Below are 17443 nucleotides of genomic sequence, written 5' to 3' on the forward strand. Positions count from 1 at the left end.
TAACCTGCCGTGCACTTATTGAGGATGATGAGGCTGGCGAGCGGGACGCGTCTGGTGCTGCTGCACTGTGAAATGGGTGCGTTCCTCATTTCAGCCGGTCCACCCTCAGCTGGCCTACTGATCTCTGAGGATGGAGTACGATAAGGTGCGCTAGGCCTCATATTAATACGAGAACTTGATCAACACTCTGGTGATTACCCAACTTTCCTCTCAGGCTTATTTCTATACCCAAGACGAATCTGTGATGCTCATTTAACGTAGATAAAGTCAGAAGGAAAAGTAAAGAAAGTATAGGTTGTGTAGCAACATGAAAATCTGCGATCGCTAAAGATCTGTGGCAATATGACTGCAGGTATAATGACAGGATCCCCTGTCTCCGCATTACACCTAAAGAGGATAAGACAACGTGTCCTTTACTATGAATGTATTTTGAACCTCATAATTTAGCTCCTTACTTACGTACGTCCCTTTGTCTTTCATGAACCATTCTCGCAAAGCCCGTGAATCCAGACATCTTTTGTTTCACTAATGCATGATACTAAATATTTTCACGGAATGTTTTAGGATGTTCGTTTGCCTTGTCCGGAGTAATTTACGGATCATCGAAATGTCTCTGTTCTTCCCTCCTTAGTCTGTTCTGTACATTACCTGATGAACACACATTACCGTACGTTTTGAACACTTCGATTACATCGCCGCGGTCTACGCTTTTTAAGGGAGACGAGATCCAATCGTTTTAGCCCCTCTTGGTATGCCAGATTTCTGAAGGATGGCATCACTTTTGTCGTGCGTCTTCATACTTGCTCTAATTTTTCCTCGTCTTTTTTTATAGTTTGAGGACCAAGACTGGACTGCATATTCAAGGTGAGGTCTTACTAGAGAATTACATTTCCTCCACTGTGTGAACGTCAAGAAGTTTTATCCAATTGATACCAAGAATTTCGTGTCTAATGTTTCCATAATTTGCTCTCCTGTAATCTGGGATCAAGAGTTTGTTGTCATTTATTTCATAATCTAAATTCATCTCTAATCAAACTGTGATCGCTGTTTGACAGGCTCTCGCCTACTTCGCAGTAAGTTGATTAAGGTTGTGTCACTGGCGAGGACTAGATCAAGGATGTTTTAAGAATGTATTTACCTTGTTTGTTTTTAATCAACTGTTCTAGAAAGTCGTATTCAATCAGTTTCGTTAGTCTCGTTCCCTCTGGGTCACTTGTTAATGTGTCCCAGTTTATGTTTGGACTGTTGAAGTCTCCTGCTATTATAACCATTTTACCTTTTTACTGTAGTTTTGATTTCATTGTATAGCATATTATCGTCGTATTTGCTTAGGTCTGTAAATAACGCCGAGGCGTAGTTTACTCTTGAACCTACCGGTAATGCCAATATAAAGAGGGAGTCGTGTGTGTGCCTACTTTGCTTATCTTAATAGCTCTTAGGTTGTTATCACCTTAGATCAGAGCTCCACCGCCTACCCTGTATGAGCAACGTTTAATGGATAGTTTTTGTCCGGGTATTGCTGACCTGGTGATTATTATGTGTTTGAGCTTACCCACGTTTCTGAGATTGCAGTAATGTCCGGTTTTTCAGTAATTGCATAGGACCTAAGTTCATCGCGTTTCGTAACAATGCTCCGGGCAGTTGGATATATTAAATTTATTTTCACTGGAAATTATTCTTGGACTAACTTTCTCCTTTTATCATTGTCGGTATGCGTATTTACATTATCACTGTTAATGTTTGCGTGTGCCGCAGCGGGAGAGAGACGGTTCTCCATCTGTTTTTGGCTTCGCCGTCTTACTCCAACCCTCCGTGCACTTGTTCGTAAAAGTTACCTGAGAGTTGACCTGTAGCTATGCTAACCCACTGCTTATCCCGCACGTGTTGTCCCCCAACTAACTCTACTTGGCCGCCTTTCTTTGCTAATTCCTCTGCCTGTGAGGTTACCGCTGTTCCCCCGAGGATCCCTACCGATAAGGTCCCATCCATCGTCATAGTGGTCAAACTGGACGCCTTGTTCTTTCCAGCATCCACGGCATCCCTCTGGCTGGCTGTTGTTCTCATGTAGTGTCTGTGTGAAGGCCTGCCACACAAGGAATAGCCGTAATGATGATTTCCTTCCTCGTTCGTGCAAAATATGAAGTCTCAAGCGTCTTTTGTCTTTCATCCAGTAACCTTTCCACAAATGTAAGAGTGCACGGTCTACAGACATCTAAGGTAGGACACTAGGTATAATCCCTCCCGCTTATTCCTAGTGTCTTAACAATGTCATCCGAGATTATCTTGACGGGCAAGCATTTATCCGTGTCGCGTTGGTTGCTGTGGAAAAAAAAGAAGTGAGATTGAGAGCTGTGGGAAGATTTAAAGTGTCCGTGAATCTACCAGCAGTAATGACAGGCTGTAAGTGTAATGATTAACCAAACGGCACGGGCATGTTATCTAAGCATTATCATTATCGTCATCAATATTGATGCCATTCGTAGAAATAATGTTGATACGCATAAACATATCTCGAAATTTTACGTGTAGATAATTTCTGATATTGTTCTCATTCTCCTTATTTATCATTTCAGAATGATCTATCAGCATACTGATATCCATAGTTACGTAAAGAGATAACATATAAAAGTATTCTTACTAAAAAGGCTAGTTGAGCATTCCGCTCTGAGGGGGATATCTTGTTTCGTATAGCATTTAGTTCAGTATATATATATATATATATATATATATATATATATATATATATATATATATATATATATATATATGATTTATAAATTCATGTATCAGCATTGCATGTTGCCAAAATAGTTCCTTGAACCCGAAACTGAAAACAACAGACATACAAGATGGATATTGAGTCACTAATTGCATTCACGTGACGCCATTATTTATTATATAACTTTATGTAACGCTCCTTACAAGATCGCTCATGATTTTGTTAACGGTTTCTACTTTGTTGGATTTATCAAAAAAGATAATGAAATGTATATTTTTTTTGTTTTTGTTTAACAATTTCAGTGCACCGTCATATGATAGGAAATCCGTCCCCAGAAAGATGCGATGACGTAACTAATAAAACTGAGGATTTTTTGTATCATCTTGGGGTAGTGAAAGAGGATAGAGTAATTGTAAATAAAAGAAACTGTTACACTCAAACTGTTAAGTTAAAAAGATAGCAACTATATATTATATTTGTTTCACTGAACGTACACAGCTTCTACAGATCATACCAAAGAATATTGCTTTACACTCTTCGGACTATGCATGTTTAGTTTTTATGTGGTGTGATAAAAGAAAATAAATAAATTTCCATGATTAGATATTGCATATAAACACTTGTCAAAAGCACCGCTTGTTTTGTGAACATCCAAATTACAACCATTCATCCTGCTGGATGAAAAGTTTAAAAAACAAACTAGATCATATCTCCGATAAATTATGAAATGACTATTAATGTTGCGACATAATGCAGTGTATTGAGACTACTATAAGACACTGTATCTTGCCCTACTGACTACTGGGCCAGACTTTGCCCTTTGTCTGTTTTGTTGCCAAGGATTGAGGGTGAGGACGCGTATCGTCTGCTACCAGCAGCCACCCGCAAATCTGCTGTACAAGTGTCTCATGAGAACTTCGTATGGAAGGTTATTATACCAAGGCAAAGGTATTTTCGGGACGGGACTGAAAAGTAGAAGGAATTGCACAGCCCTCATCAGATGTGCGGAGGTACTATAAGCAGTCTCGTGTGGATGATGGACAGATTCACTGTTGTGTATGTGAAGTTGACAAACTTACGTAAATGTGAACACCTGAACTAAAAAATAAATATATATGCTTCACTAATGTATTTCGGAAGGAAATGTTTAACTGTTGAGTTTGGTGTAATGAACCCGGCGGGGTTTTTTTTTTGTGACATTTGCGATGTAATTATACAAGTATAATTTACGTAACAAAAAAGTGCTCGATTACTCCATAGCATCATAAGAACGTCGGTATATAATTTATTTCCTTCCGGTGTAAGTTATCTAGCGTGTTTTTTTTTTTTTTTGTTCTTTTTGTGGTGGGATGTTTATTTCTGGACGAAAATGAGTTAAATCCTAGTTTGGGGTCAGGAAGAATGTCATTGTCATTTATTAGATTAGCTCCGCATCGCTGTTAGCTTTGGATATTGAGTGATTTTGTTCTGCACCACAAGATTAGTGTATAGAATATACAGTAATAGTTATAGAAAGGCCTTTGCTGCATTATGAAGAGGAATTAAGTAATGTCATTGTAATTTATTGGTTAAAAGCCGTATTTTAGCTCCGCATTGAGCTAAATTGTAGTATATTGATGTATATATTTTAGGCACTTTACATAGTTTGTAGTGATTACAGAAATATTGGTAGAGGACCGAAATATGTTGTCTTTCTAACTGAATTGTGGTTTATTAAGGCACTGATGATATATGATGGGATATGGCAGGATCGTTAGTGTTAAGTTGGTAGTACATATGTGAAAAATCAACACAACCTCAAACAACTTCACCTTAACTTATGGCAGTCAAGATTTGGCAGTTTAGGGAAAGCAAATGGGCATGTTCTAGATTAAAGGTTTTTGGCAAAAGCAACACTAATGGATTCCTTGCACTCAGTCCAGTTGACACAATGAGTGGATTTTTAACTGTAGCACCTCCAACTCCAACAGATACTAGTCCAAACAAAGTGGGCAGGACTTTGAGTTAGAGGAAAGTGGGGTGGGATAAGATTTCATAACACCAACTGTTGATAATTTTAAAGAATTGGTTGGTACCATTTTCATCAAAATTTATCAGCAAGAACAGGAGGGACGACTATAGTGTTCTAGAGTAATCTGCAAATGTCATTAACAAATTTACATCCTAGAGAGTGCCAAAGATCTGACAATTGTAGGGATTCTGTAAAGCTCCTTGGATGCCACTTTTATTTTCAAGATCCTCAGTGCATACCTTTTCTTTTTATCAAATTTTATATGATTTTGAATTACATATCTTATGGATGATATAGATTATTTATATACTTATACCTAAATTCATTGTATGAACATCAGTAAAACAGTTTGTAGATTATACAAAGTTGTCATTCCTTTTTTTAGTCATAATTATTAATATTGCCACAAAATTCCTGTTGTGTGCCACCTTTATCTTGAATGCTCACCATGCCAAACCTTGCCGTAAGGCTTTAGACAGTTTATAAATGGATTATACAAATTGATTATAACTCACTGTGACCCAAATAACCATGCTATAATTTGATTTATGCTTTGATTTCTCTGTTGCCTCCTTCACATTACCATGCATGTCTTGTCTTAGTAGAAAAGCAGCTCTTACTTATTTGGAATGACCTCAGCTTTTAATATGGGTACTGTGTTATGTAATCCTTTGACTGGTGTATCATAGGGAAAGAAACCAACTCGTCAAGGTCCTGAAATACGTACCACATTTGAAGACATTGAATTAGTCATCACAGACTCCCATAATGAATCTTCAGAATAGATTGCATCTTTACCTTCCCAAGAAACAAATTCCAAATCATATTGGACATTCCAGACCTTCAAAAGTGTTTAGCTTTTCCATGTAAGACCAAAATTCAATCAGAAAGGAGCTTGTTTTTGCATATAGACATTTTTGCTCTTAAAATCACTGATTTCCAGATCAGCACTGTTTTTCCAATGTTTTCAGTAACACTTATGGTAGATGCCGCTAACCACTAGCAGCGAAAATATTGGTACTTTTACTTCAAAATTAGGGAATTTTCTGAGACTACATTTCCATTGTACTGCTCCAGATTTCAAGTTAAATCTTGTTTTAGTTTTTTATAATGCTGTTGTCTTTAAAAACATTAATATTAATTATTTATTAAAGACATTAATTTTTACTTATGTATTAGCTCCATGCATACCCCCTTCTTCATAACCATCAATAATATTTTTGTTTGGTATTTGCAGAAAAGTATTATGAGTGCCAGAGAAAACCCATACTTTTATATCTTTAATTTTAGAGGATGTACACCATTACAGTAGGCCAAAGGTTTTGAACCTAGAAAATGGGATCCTCCTAATGATATATAACCCAAGATTTATTTCAATGTTTAATTCCAATGTTTTAGTCAAAATACATCAGTCAAACTCCTTATTATCCAGCAAAATGGTATCATATGTCAATTAACACATAACACAACAAGAGACATGTGATCTATAGCAGTAGACAAAAATAGCTATGTGATCTCTAGCAGAAGACAGATTTAATTATGGCAGATTTCTGCCATCTTCTCAGCTATTACATGAGGTTTTTATACATTTTGTAGATTCTTTACTTTTTCGTACATTCATGCTAACCAACCTCATATTTCCAGATATGCAGTTGTCTGTGATTCAACTATTATTATATTCTCATTATACTCACTAGCAATGCAGAACAAGATTACTCAATATATCTACTGAAAATAATGTTAGGCTAAGCAAGACTACCATAAATTGGGGAGAAAGCCCTATAATGTTGGGAAATGGCCCTATAATGTTGGGAAATGTAAATGCAGGTAATACACTTGTAAAAACCAACATAACCTATGAAAACCTCACTAGTGGTCAGTTATTTTTCTTAATTTGCAATATTTTATTCAAAATATGCCAGTTACACCCATGACTGCAGATGGTGTTGGATGTCATGAAACAAACAACAAAGTGAGCAGTTATATCTAGATCCCTGTATATTTTCACCATCATTTTGGCCAATATGTGTGATTCTTATAGATTCTTCTGATATTTTATTGATGTATTACCAAGTTCTTAAATGACTGTGCTCTAGTTGATGCATTTTGATGAAGTGATGCTAATGGATTTTTTACACTGTAGAGTTGATACTGAGTGTAGGTTTATTCCTGAAGCGCCTACTACTTACAGTCTCTCCATCTCACGTGTGCTATTAGAAGATGTGGAACTCGCACAACTTATTCTTCTTAACTAGATATCTTGTAGTGAACACCATGTGCAAGCCCTGCCTTTTGGCAAAATCTCATCATCAGTACTCATGAGTTCCAGGTAAATACTCCCCCACTGAATGGTCAGGGCTTTGAATTAAAGGAAATTTGGAAAGTGAAACCAGTCTGTATCAAGCTTTTATGGTGTAAGGAATAAGTTATTATCATATTTATCAAAATCTTTAAACAAGGCATCCCAAAGTAATTTGTGAATGTCCTCACTGTATGCAAGGACATTTGCAAAACAGTCCTGAAGATGGTCGATACAAAACATCCACCTCGAACTTTTTCAGGATTCTAAGAGCCATATTCAGTTGTAATTAAAAGTGTAAACTTGTTAAAAGTTTTACATAATGTCAACAGAGCACAAGGTGGTCTGCCACAAAGGGGGTAAAAATTATGTGACATCATCCTCCAGATTACTTCATGTCTTGTCACGCTAGAGATGTAGAGTTTTGCTCTTCTAAGTCAGGTCATTACTAGATTGTGAATGATGTGTTGTCTTATCCAGTAATTGACGTGTAAGGAGGAAGGAAATGAAACTATTGTGTCACGACCTCAAAACTATCGCTTCTTCCTTGGTGAAACTTTGAGAGACGTAAGATCACATATGATCATTCATAGACTTTTCTGAAGGGTTCTGAGTGAAAAAATTAACATTCATTAGTAATTTTTCCCACATAGAAACTGAATCCAAATCCACTTGGAAGTTCCAAACCTTTTAAAAGGCTATTCTTTCATATGAGGTAACAAAATAGTGTCAAATTTTGTATTTAAGATGTCATTTGTATTTATAGAGATGTTAGCTCCTTTTAAAGCATCATATACTTCGTCTGCCCTAGTGTTTCCTTAGCAAAACCTGTGATGGTTAACCAATGGCTACAAAAACATGCTGCTTGTCCTCTGAAAGTAGGGAATTTAGCCCTTATTAGACCATACATACCCTTCAGTTTGAGTTTGAGTTTGAATGGAGAAAAATTGGAGGAAGTGAAGTGTTTTAAATACCTTGATTTGGACATGGTAGCAAATGGAACCATAGAAGCAAAGGTGAGACATAGGGTGAGTGAGGGTCAAAGGATCTGGGAGTGCTGAAGAATGCATGGAAGAGAGAGCATTATCTGGAAGAGCGAAAATGGGTGCATTTAAAGGTATATTAAAAGGTATATATATACAATACTATGATAGAGAAGGTTGTGCAGACAAGGGTTGATATGTTGGACATTAATTTGTTTGATCGAGTATATTGAAAGTAAGAGAGAGTTGAAGTAGTAAAGAGTGCTGATATGATTTGTATATATAGAAGGATTGAGGAAAGGTTGACAGAGGTTGTATAAGTCAGAAGTGGAGGGAACAAGGGGAACAGGGAGACCAAATTTGACGTGGAAGGATGGAGTGAAAAAGATTTTTAGTGATTGGGGCCTGAATGTTTAGGAGTGTGAAAGGTGTGCACAGGTCATAGTGAATTGGAACAATGTATGCAGGTGTTGACTTGCTGTCAGTTGACTGAACCAGGGCATGTGAAGCATCTCTGGTAAACTACTGAAAGGTCTTTAGGGGCCTAGTTGTGGATAGGGAGCTGTGGTATCGGTGCATTACACTTTACATATGACAGTAAGAGAATGGATATGAGTAGATGCAGTCTTTCTTTGTTCCTGGCGCTAGCTCACTAACGTGGGAAATGGTGATCGAGAATAAGAAAAAAATATTTTTTCTATCACCCCAAAATGGAAGTTATGTTGTTTACCTTTTGGTACTCATTCCCTGCACATGGTAGAGTCGTGCATAAGACCTCATTTGTTTACTTTGAAATGCACTTGGATTTCTGTGCACAGACCTCCAAGCAACTTAACATAGATACAGTGTGATTTCAGTATATATAGATCAAAATAAGTTAGGTGAGATTTTCAGAGGATCTGTTGATTTCTAAGAGTTTTACCAAGTTTTACATTAATTGAAACTACATTTTTCCTGATCACAGCCCTGTTTAATCTAGCCATAGCTTTGTAGAATAATAATAATGATGCTTGACTAGTCATATACATTTTTTTTATATGAACACACCACTTCAAAACAGATTCACTGATATTCCAGTGCTGGTTTTAAGGTGACTGTAAACTAGAATTTTACCATCATATCAAACAAGTTATTATGATTTATTGACAATGCAATGTAAACTTAAAGTATCAATGAAAATCATATGAGTGGATTCATTATGATTAGTAAAACTATGTTTCATAACAGTCACTTCATAGAATTTGATGATAGGTTTGGTTAGGTTTTCTCCCTTAGATCATTCATGAATGGGAGAAGTAAAGCAATAACAAATAAAAGATAATCTAACATCCCTTAAAATAACTGCTAATGGAGGAACAGAGCTGTACTAACAAATCCATTGATATGACTTTCATGATGATTAGTATGATAAATCACATCATAAATAACATCAATAAATAACAACTCAATTTTGATTATGTGTATTTAAATTTGAAATTTTTTCAAGTTAGGGTATGTAGGTTAGACAGTACCTAGGATGAAAATCAGTTAAACATAATCTAACTTCATCTGAGTAAGAAAAGACAAAATTTTATTCTTAAACTGCATTGTTCCCTTCCATGATCAATCCCATTTACCCACAAAAAAGTGTATTTTTTCTTTTTACATGATTAAGTTATAGATTTGCATGCAAAAATAACAGAAAATATACATAATGGTATATTATTCACTTTGTCTTGGCCTAGTCCAGTGCTGTACTCATAGAGTAGGCGTGATTGACATGTTTGACAGCCCTCATTAGGAAAGACGACATAAAGATAGCTTTACTTTCTTTCTGTTAAGTTTGTTTTCCCACTTCTCCTTTATTTCATTCACTGGCACAGCTTTAGTGGTGTATATGAATATATTTTGAAATAATACACCTTTTATTACCATTTAGTGCAAGGGAGATTAGCAAGTAAGTATCAGTAGGAAAAGGATTATTTTATTTCTTTATGTGGAACACATTACTTTTTCGTACGTAGTCATATCACATGAAGGCACGGCAGTGGTGATGAATAACATGAATATATTGAGGAATACTACACCTTTCGTACTACAAGTAAACTGTAAAGTCATCTAATGACATATATGGAGAGGATATTGGAGATAGTTTTTCTCAGGAAATATCCCTGCTACATACTTATCTCTGTAATTTCTCCATGTTCGAGGTTACTAGGAATATCTTCTAGGCAGGTTTTGTTCTTTATGAAATCACTAAAATCACTCCGAGTTGCTTATTTCTTCACATTTCTTGTTATTCTTCCTAGCTTTCCTCAAAATTGGTTTGTATCGTAAGCGTTCCTCTTCAAAATTTAGGTCACCCAACAATGTATGTATTTTTTGTGGGATCACTGGATATGCTTGACCTGCAAGTCAAGACCATGTTCTTATAATGTTCATTATAGGAGTACTAAGGAGAAAGTTTTTTCACCATGCCTTCATAGTAATGGCAGAAACCTATTAGAGGCTGCTAATGGTATGATAAATTAGTTGCATACGTAGACAGAGGGAGTTAAATCGTCATGTGATAATTGGAGTAATCCTCAAAGGATCTTCAGATGACAATGGGAGCAAGTTAAGGGTTAAATAATCATTTGAGAATTAAACTAGTGTGTTTATGGGTGTACTTTTATTTTTTGACGTGTTAAGGAAGATCTTATTCAATAATGTTTCATTTAGTAGAATTAATTCTTATCTCTTTTTTGAAATGTGGAGTACAATATTTTAAATGATTAGGAAAGAGAAAAGGCTAAAACAAAACAAACTTTATTTAACCTGGTTTTACCTGACTTACGTAAAAGAGACACTTCATAATTAAATGCAAAGTCAGAATTTGCTTGGCTTAGTGAAACATTTCGTCAAATGTTTGCATCTCTAAATAAAGGCACACCCCAAAAATACACCATGAGTAGAATTGATTGTCGTGTAAAACAATTTTTGTTTTTGTTTTCTCTTTTGTAGCAGTGAATAAAGAAATACTCCTAAAATACACTTTTACCTTCCTTTTTCTAGCTGAGGCACTTGATACCAGGTATTTATGACATTTCTTTTTAAATTACCTGCTCAGAATTCAAGAGACATTGTCTTGTCACCTTTCCTGTCATTGAATGCTTTTGAGGGTAATTTTGTATTTTGTTATGATTATTATTTACATATTGGTATGCAATATTTTGGTAGTGTTTCTTTAGAGCCATGTCTTGAAGACCATGAAACCTAGAAATTTATTTGTGGAAGATTTATCAAAATTTTTGTAGCATTCAGTCTTGATACAACAAAAATTGGGCATAGCTTTGATTAGATCTGTAAAGTCAAATCACTCAGAAGAGAGTAAAGGGACAATTGCAAAAAATTAACTCTGATGTAAACTTAAACCTTAACAAAGCCTATTTGAATATGATTTAGCCAACCAAACTCAACCTAAGCCTTATTTAACAAAACTGAATTTGAATTAATATCTAACCTTGAGTGCTGTGTTAGACTATAGTTGTGAGAGTGAATTGATGATAACCATTACCATGGTCTTCTTAGATACATTTAAAGTAACCCATTGAAATACACTTTTCATTCCTCCATTATGCAAGTAGTTTTTTTTTTTTTTTTTTTTTTTTTATACTTTGTCGCTGTCTCCCGCGTTTGCGAGGTAGCGCAAGGAAACAGACGAAAGAAATGGCCCAACCCCCCCCCATACACATGTACATACACACGTCCACACACGCAAATATACATACCTACACAGCTTTCCATGGTTTACCCCAGACGCTTCACATGCCTTGCTTCAATCCACTGACAGCACGTCAACCCCTGTATACCACATGACTCCAATTCACTCTATTTCTTGCCCTCCTTTCACCCTCCTGCATGTTCAGGCCCCGATCACACAAAATCTTTTTCACTCCATCTTTCCACCTCCAATTTGGTCTCCCTCTTCTCCTCGTTCCCTCCACCTCCGACACATATATCCTCTTGGTCAATCTCTCCTCACTCATTCTCTCCATGTGCCCAAACCATTTCAAAACACCCTCTTCTGCTCTCTCGACCACGCTCTTTTTATTTCCACACATCTCTCTTACCCTTACGTTACTTACTCGATCAAACCACCTCACACCACACATTGTCCTCAAACATCTCATTTCCAGCACATCCATCCTCCTGCGCACATCTCTATCCATAGCCCACGCCTCGCAACCATACAGCATTGTTGGAACCACTATTCCCTCAAACATACCCATTTTTGCTTTCCGAGATAATGTTCTCGACTTCCACACATTTTTCAAGGCTCCCAAAATTTTCGCCCCCTCCCCCACCCTATGATCCACTTCCGCTTCCATGGTTCCATCCGCTGACAGATCCACTCCCAGATATCTAAAACACTTCACTTCCTCCAGTTTTTCTCCATTCAAACTCACCTCCCAATTGACTTGACCCTCACCCCTACTGTACCTAATAACCTTGCTCTTATTCACATGCAAGTAGTATATCTTCTTATATTGTTTTCATAAAATTTATTTTTCTTAATATTTTGAATATCCCATAAAGTCCAGTTGAAAATTTACCTGGCAAAATGAAATATGATATTGGTTTATGCTTGTGTAACAGCAGTGCTGAGACCTATAACTTAATTTTAAGCTTACATTGTCCACATTAGTCAGTACAGTATCGACCTGTTGATAACCCTTCAGGTATGCTTTACATTAGGCCTCATGGGAAGGCAGACCCCCTTGTAATGTTGCTTTTTGAATGTGGCCAAAGTACTGTCAGTTCAAGAAATGATAAGCACTTTCCCATATGATACTCCTCATAAGCTGAAAAAAAGTATTACCTGGGAATAGCAAATATATAAGTTAATTGTTTATAAGAATGTCATCATAGATTGTTTCATGTCCATATATTTTTACTCATGATTTCAGATGGAAAATAAAAAGAAACACAAGGTCCTTTTGGCTTTGGACTTTGACCACACAGTTATTGACAACAACAGTGATACTTACATATACAAGCTAGCTCCTGGTTGTAAGATCCCTGATGACCTAAAGGTTTTATACCGTAAGGATGGCTGGACACAATACATGGGGGAAGTGTTCAAATTTCTTCATAGAAATGGCATTAAAAAAGAAGCAATTCTTGATTGTCTAAAGGAGATAAAACTAACAGAAGGTATGAAGGAGTTATTTACAGGTGTTCCAAGAGACTTAACAGAGTTTATCATCATATCAGATGCTAATTCAGTGTTTATTGATCATATTCTTAGAAACTGTGGTGTAAGGGACTTGTTCAGTGAATTGTTTACTAACCCTGCTCAGTTTGATGAAAATGGCTGTTTACATCTACAGATGTATCACCTCCAAGATTGGTGTACATTAAGCACAAAGAATCTCTGTAAAGGTGACATTCTTGCAAACTATGTCAAACAGCGTGAAAATGAAGATGTCACCTTCTCGACCATTGCTTATGTTGGTGATGGAACAAATGATTTCTGTCCAAGTTTACGGCTCAAAGAATGTGATATAGTTTTTCCACGTTGTGGATACAGCTTGGTTGATTTCATTCCAAAAATGGAATCAGAAAAAGGAGTAAAAATTGAAGCAGATGTTTGTCAATGGGACACAGGGAAGGACATTCTTGAGCACCTATTATTGTGTTATAGAGACATTAATGTTTCACAGATGCCAAGTCCAAGACTCAGAACTCCTTTGCCACTCTTGTAGATATTATTTTAAGTACCTACCATATGTTATAGTAAGAAGTGTATTTTATACAACCTTAATTGTAATTCTATCCCTTCAGGTTTATGTATGTATTTATTGTGATTTAATGCACTACACTCTTTTAGAAATCCTACTATCCAGTGTAAGACTTTTCATACTCACATAAAATGATTGTGAAATTATTTGTTTTTAAATAAATTTGTCTTGGTGATATACATACTAGTATGTGGGAAATTATTTTGGGCATTTTCTACATATTTTGTACATACATTGTCAGTTGATTTCCTCCTCATAGATATATGATATAATCTACTTTCAATTTTTCCCCATATGTGAGTTTTGTGGTCAGATGTTAACCAAAGCTATATATTTTGTCATGTCTACCGTTTTCCTTTGATACTTATCCAGTGTATTTACCTATGGTCTCATGTTTCCTTTTTTATTTATTTTAGTAATCATGAGTTTGAATTATGTTCTGTATATTATGTGCTTAACTTCATTTACCACAAATACCAATAGGATTAGGTAAATCCAAAAGTAAGGTAACACATCTACCCCAGGGAATTGTTCCTGCCAATGGGATTGGGGTTAGAGAGCCCAGATCTGCAATAGCAGTTTCCATAAAAGTGGATGCTTGTATATTCTTGATCCACCTTATGCATAGGGGAATGAAGCTAATTTAATCATAGATAGATCTTTTTCATTTTTGTAATGTGCATTTCTTCACTTTAACTGAAAACCATCAAGAAAAACTCGAGTTAACTACTACCAGTATTGAAAATGTACAAGTAAATTTGCTAAACATTTCATATCCTATAATTTCTTTTTTCTTTTTTTTGATATATGTTTGTTATTGCCACCTGAGTGAGGTAGCTCCAGGAACACAGCCAAACCTTAAGAGGAAAAATCCTCACATGGCTCCTTCCGTCACCTCTTTTGGGAAAAAATGATGCAGGTTGGAAGAATTTCTACCCTTAGCTCCTGAGCCTCATGAGTTGCCTACTGTAACATCCAGCTGTGTGGTTGTTATTCATGAAATATCTTCATGTTTTAATCCTTGTGGTGTAAAACCATCTCTGTAAATGCTTTAATGTCATGAATTTATACGGTGTTCACCTTCCCATTAGATTGTACGTTCACATGTTTTTAATTTCAGTATATTATTTTTTGATTGTTTAGATTGATTTATCTATGAATCATACAGAATTTGAAAATTATGCCGTTGCTAATAGCTATGAATTAAAACAACAGGTGTTTTTGTACTTTTGGCATTTGGGTTATTTCTTTATATAATTGATCTTTTTTACATAATGATATTTGAGGTTAATGTTAAGGTTCCAGTATTCCTTTTTTTCTTCCCAAACTTTTGAAGCATATCCTCATTATTAACATTTATAGTCTAATAGCAGTACACATGTTTACAAGATAATGGAAATATGTTCACTACCCATGTCAAGATCAACCAGCATTTAAGAAGTTTTAATTTCCCAATAGTTTCTTTCACTTATTTACAGCCCCTTATAATTTTACATATTATTGATGTTTTTAACTTACTTTGGTTGTTATGATTTTTATTCCAATAAGTGTTACTCTTAGAAGTTAATTTAGCTTAAAATGTGAAACATTATTTTTTGAAACTTTTTAAACTAGAAATTGTTTTAGATTGACCAGGGCTTTTTAAAATACTTATACTGTGTATAACATTTTTTTTAATATTTTTATGTAGCATGTGAAATTTACAAAATTAATCTTTAAATAGAAAGAAGTCATTTAGTTGCTTTTTTTTTTTTTTACTTGGCTATATAAGAAAATTTGTTTTGTAAATAACAATAAATAATGTGATCAAAAACTCTTATATATATATATTAACACTAAAATTTTGCAAAGTTTGGCAGCCTTCCCAGCAAGCAAAGACAAAGAGTATTTGCAGCATTATTGCGCATAGACACAACCTATTCTTGATATACCTTAAAACCAGGATTATTGTTCAGCTTAAGTTGCAAGATGGCAGACTGCCAAAACGACCCAGTTTTCATTAGTGTTTCACTCTTGTTCTGTAGTGAGGTTATGCTCATTGATTATCATATTTAAATCCCCAATTTGTGCTTCTGCAGTATTGTCAACAGATGCTGCTTATCACAAACTCCTAGGACCTTTATGCCATGATATTGCTTGAAACACCTGAGCCAACCATTAAGGAATCTCAGGATTCCTCACTTTCCATTAGATTGTGAAACACGTCAAAGTCAGCCCACTAACACTTTTGTTTGCCAATTTGTCAACTAAAGGCACTTTTGAAGTATGTTTTCTTGATATTCTTATCACTACACCATGTCAAACAGTAATAAGAAAATTCATAAGGTATTTCTTTTTCTTACATGAGTCATAATACACATTCCACTTCAGCCAGTGTTGCTGCATTTTTTGCATCAGCTCAGTTTGTCACCTCAAGTACCTCCTCTCAGCTCAGTACAACATTTTTACATGTAGAATTAGCATGTTTAATAATGAAGTCCTCACTTGTTGGAATTTTATGCTTCATGGAGCTCATTTGATGGCACCCTTTGAAAAAGTATGGGACGAACATTTTATAAAAACCAAGTATATAGACCAAGAATGTTTTCATCAAGTAGGTGCTTGTGTGCTTAAGGCACAATTTACCAAGATTTATAATTCATGTATCTCCAAAAGGTAATGCCATTGAAATAAGGTTTTATGTTCATTAATTAGAGTACATGTTCCATTCTTGGTAAAAGCATGCTTAGGGGAGGACTGCCATGAAGGGAATGTATTGTCAAGTAATACAAAAAAAAATATACAGAACTAACTGAAATATAATGGACAAATGGTCTGTACTAGTACCACATCCTGATTTACTGAAATGACCTTCTAACTAGTACGTACACTTTCAAAAGAACATATGTGAAGATAACATATTTCAGAATGTGATCTTCCTGTTTTAAGGAAAAGATTGGTTTTACACAAGATGTGGGGTTTTTACTTCATTGATAAGAACACAGGAGTTTTGCTCATTCAAAGGAACTTGGAGTAACTGAAGCATCAGTCAGCCAATTGTGTTCAGTAGAAGCACCATGCAGTAGGAAACCTCAAACAGTAAACAAAATGGAAGGGCTCTTGTGGTATATGCGACCATAATTTGTGAAATAAAGTGTACTTTTAATGTACTTCACACCTATGAGACCATGGCTATAACAGTGTAATGACCCAGTTTTGAGAAGCTCACTATCTCAAAGGACAAAAGATATTCTTTGCATCAATCTAGTATACAAAATAAACACTAGACACTGAGAGAAACTTTTTCATTGTTTAGTAAACTTTTGTTAGGTGACAGCATTTTTTTTTTCAAATAGTGAATAGTTTGCTAATTCTGCAGTGTTGCAGAGCTTGACACACAGAAGTAAACAATATCATTTTTCTATGTATTTTACAGTGATACATGACCTTATTAAGTACTGTAGTAAAGTACATAATAAAATCTTACTTTTATGAATAACTGTTTCAAATCACATGTACTAAATATATCTTCATTAATACTTCTTTAGGATTAAGTTTAATAATCAAAAGTTTAGTCTGGCATTTTGTAAAGAATGCAGTGTGATACTAAGTGAATGAATACTGAAGTGGAAAGGAGTGATGAAGTATGATTTGAGGGGAATGGACTTTGGTAGAATTTGTAATTATATT

General features: G+C 35.4%; 1 protein-coding gene across 13 annotated transcripts; it reads left to right on the top strand.

Annotated features, from left to right (window-relative positions):
- The first annotated feature begins 3495 nt into the window (after positions 1-3495).
- On the top strand, positions 3496-17252 carry LOC139747381 (pyridoxal phosphate phosphatase PHOSPHO2-like). Of its 13 annotated transcripts, XM_071659646.1 has the most exons (4): positions 3601-3729; positions 6922-7059; positions 11046-11064; positions 12941-17252. In XM_071659646.1, the coding sequence occupies exon 4, from the start codon at positions 12941-12943 to the stop codon at positions 13736-13738; it is 798 nt and encodes a 265-aa protein (XP_071515747.1). In that variant the 5' UTR covers positions 3601-3729; positions 6922-7059; positions 11046-11064; the 3' UTR covers positions 13739-17252. The 13 variants fall into 13 exon arrangements, with proteins under 13 accessions (XP_071515742.1, XP_071515740.1, XP_071515739.1 ...); XM_071659647.1 differs by lacking the exon at positions 6922-7059 and having other exon boundaries at positions 3551-3647; XM_071659645.1 differs by lacking the exon at positions 11046-11064 and having other exon boundaries at positions 3561-3647.
- Positions 17253-17443: the final 191 nt, after the last annotated feature.

This window comes from Panulirus ornatus, chromosome 68 (genome assembly GCF_036320965.1).
Source record: "Panulirus ornatus isolate Po-2019 chromosome 68, ASM3632096v1, whole genome shotgun sequence".
Lineage (NCBI taxonomy): Eukaryota > Metazoa > Arthropoda > Malacostraca > Decapoda > Palinuridae > Panulirus > Panulirus ornatus.

Excerpts from the sequence above, each read along its gene's own strand:
- LOC139747381 (XM_071659638.1), top strand. The coding sequence starts at position 3,628 with ATGAGAACTTCGTATGGAAGGTTATTATACCAAGGCAAAGGTATTTTC. Across the intron at positions 3,730-12,940 it reads CCCTCATCAGATGTGCGGAG|ATGGAAAATAAAAAGAAACA; the intron begins GTACTATAAGCA and ends TCATGATTTCAG.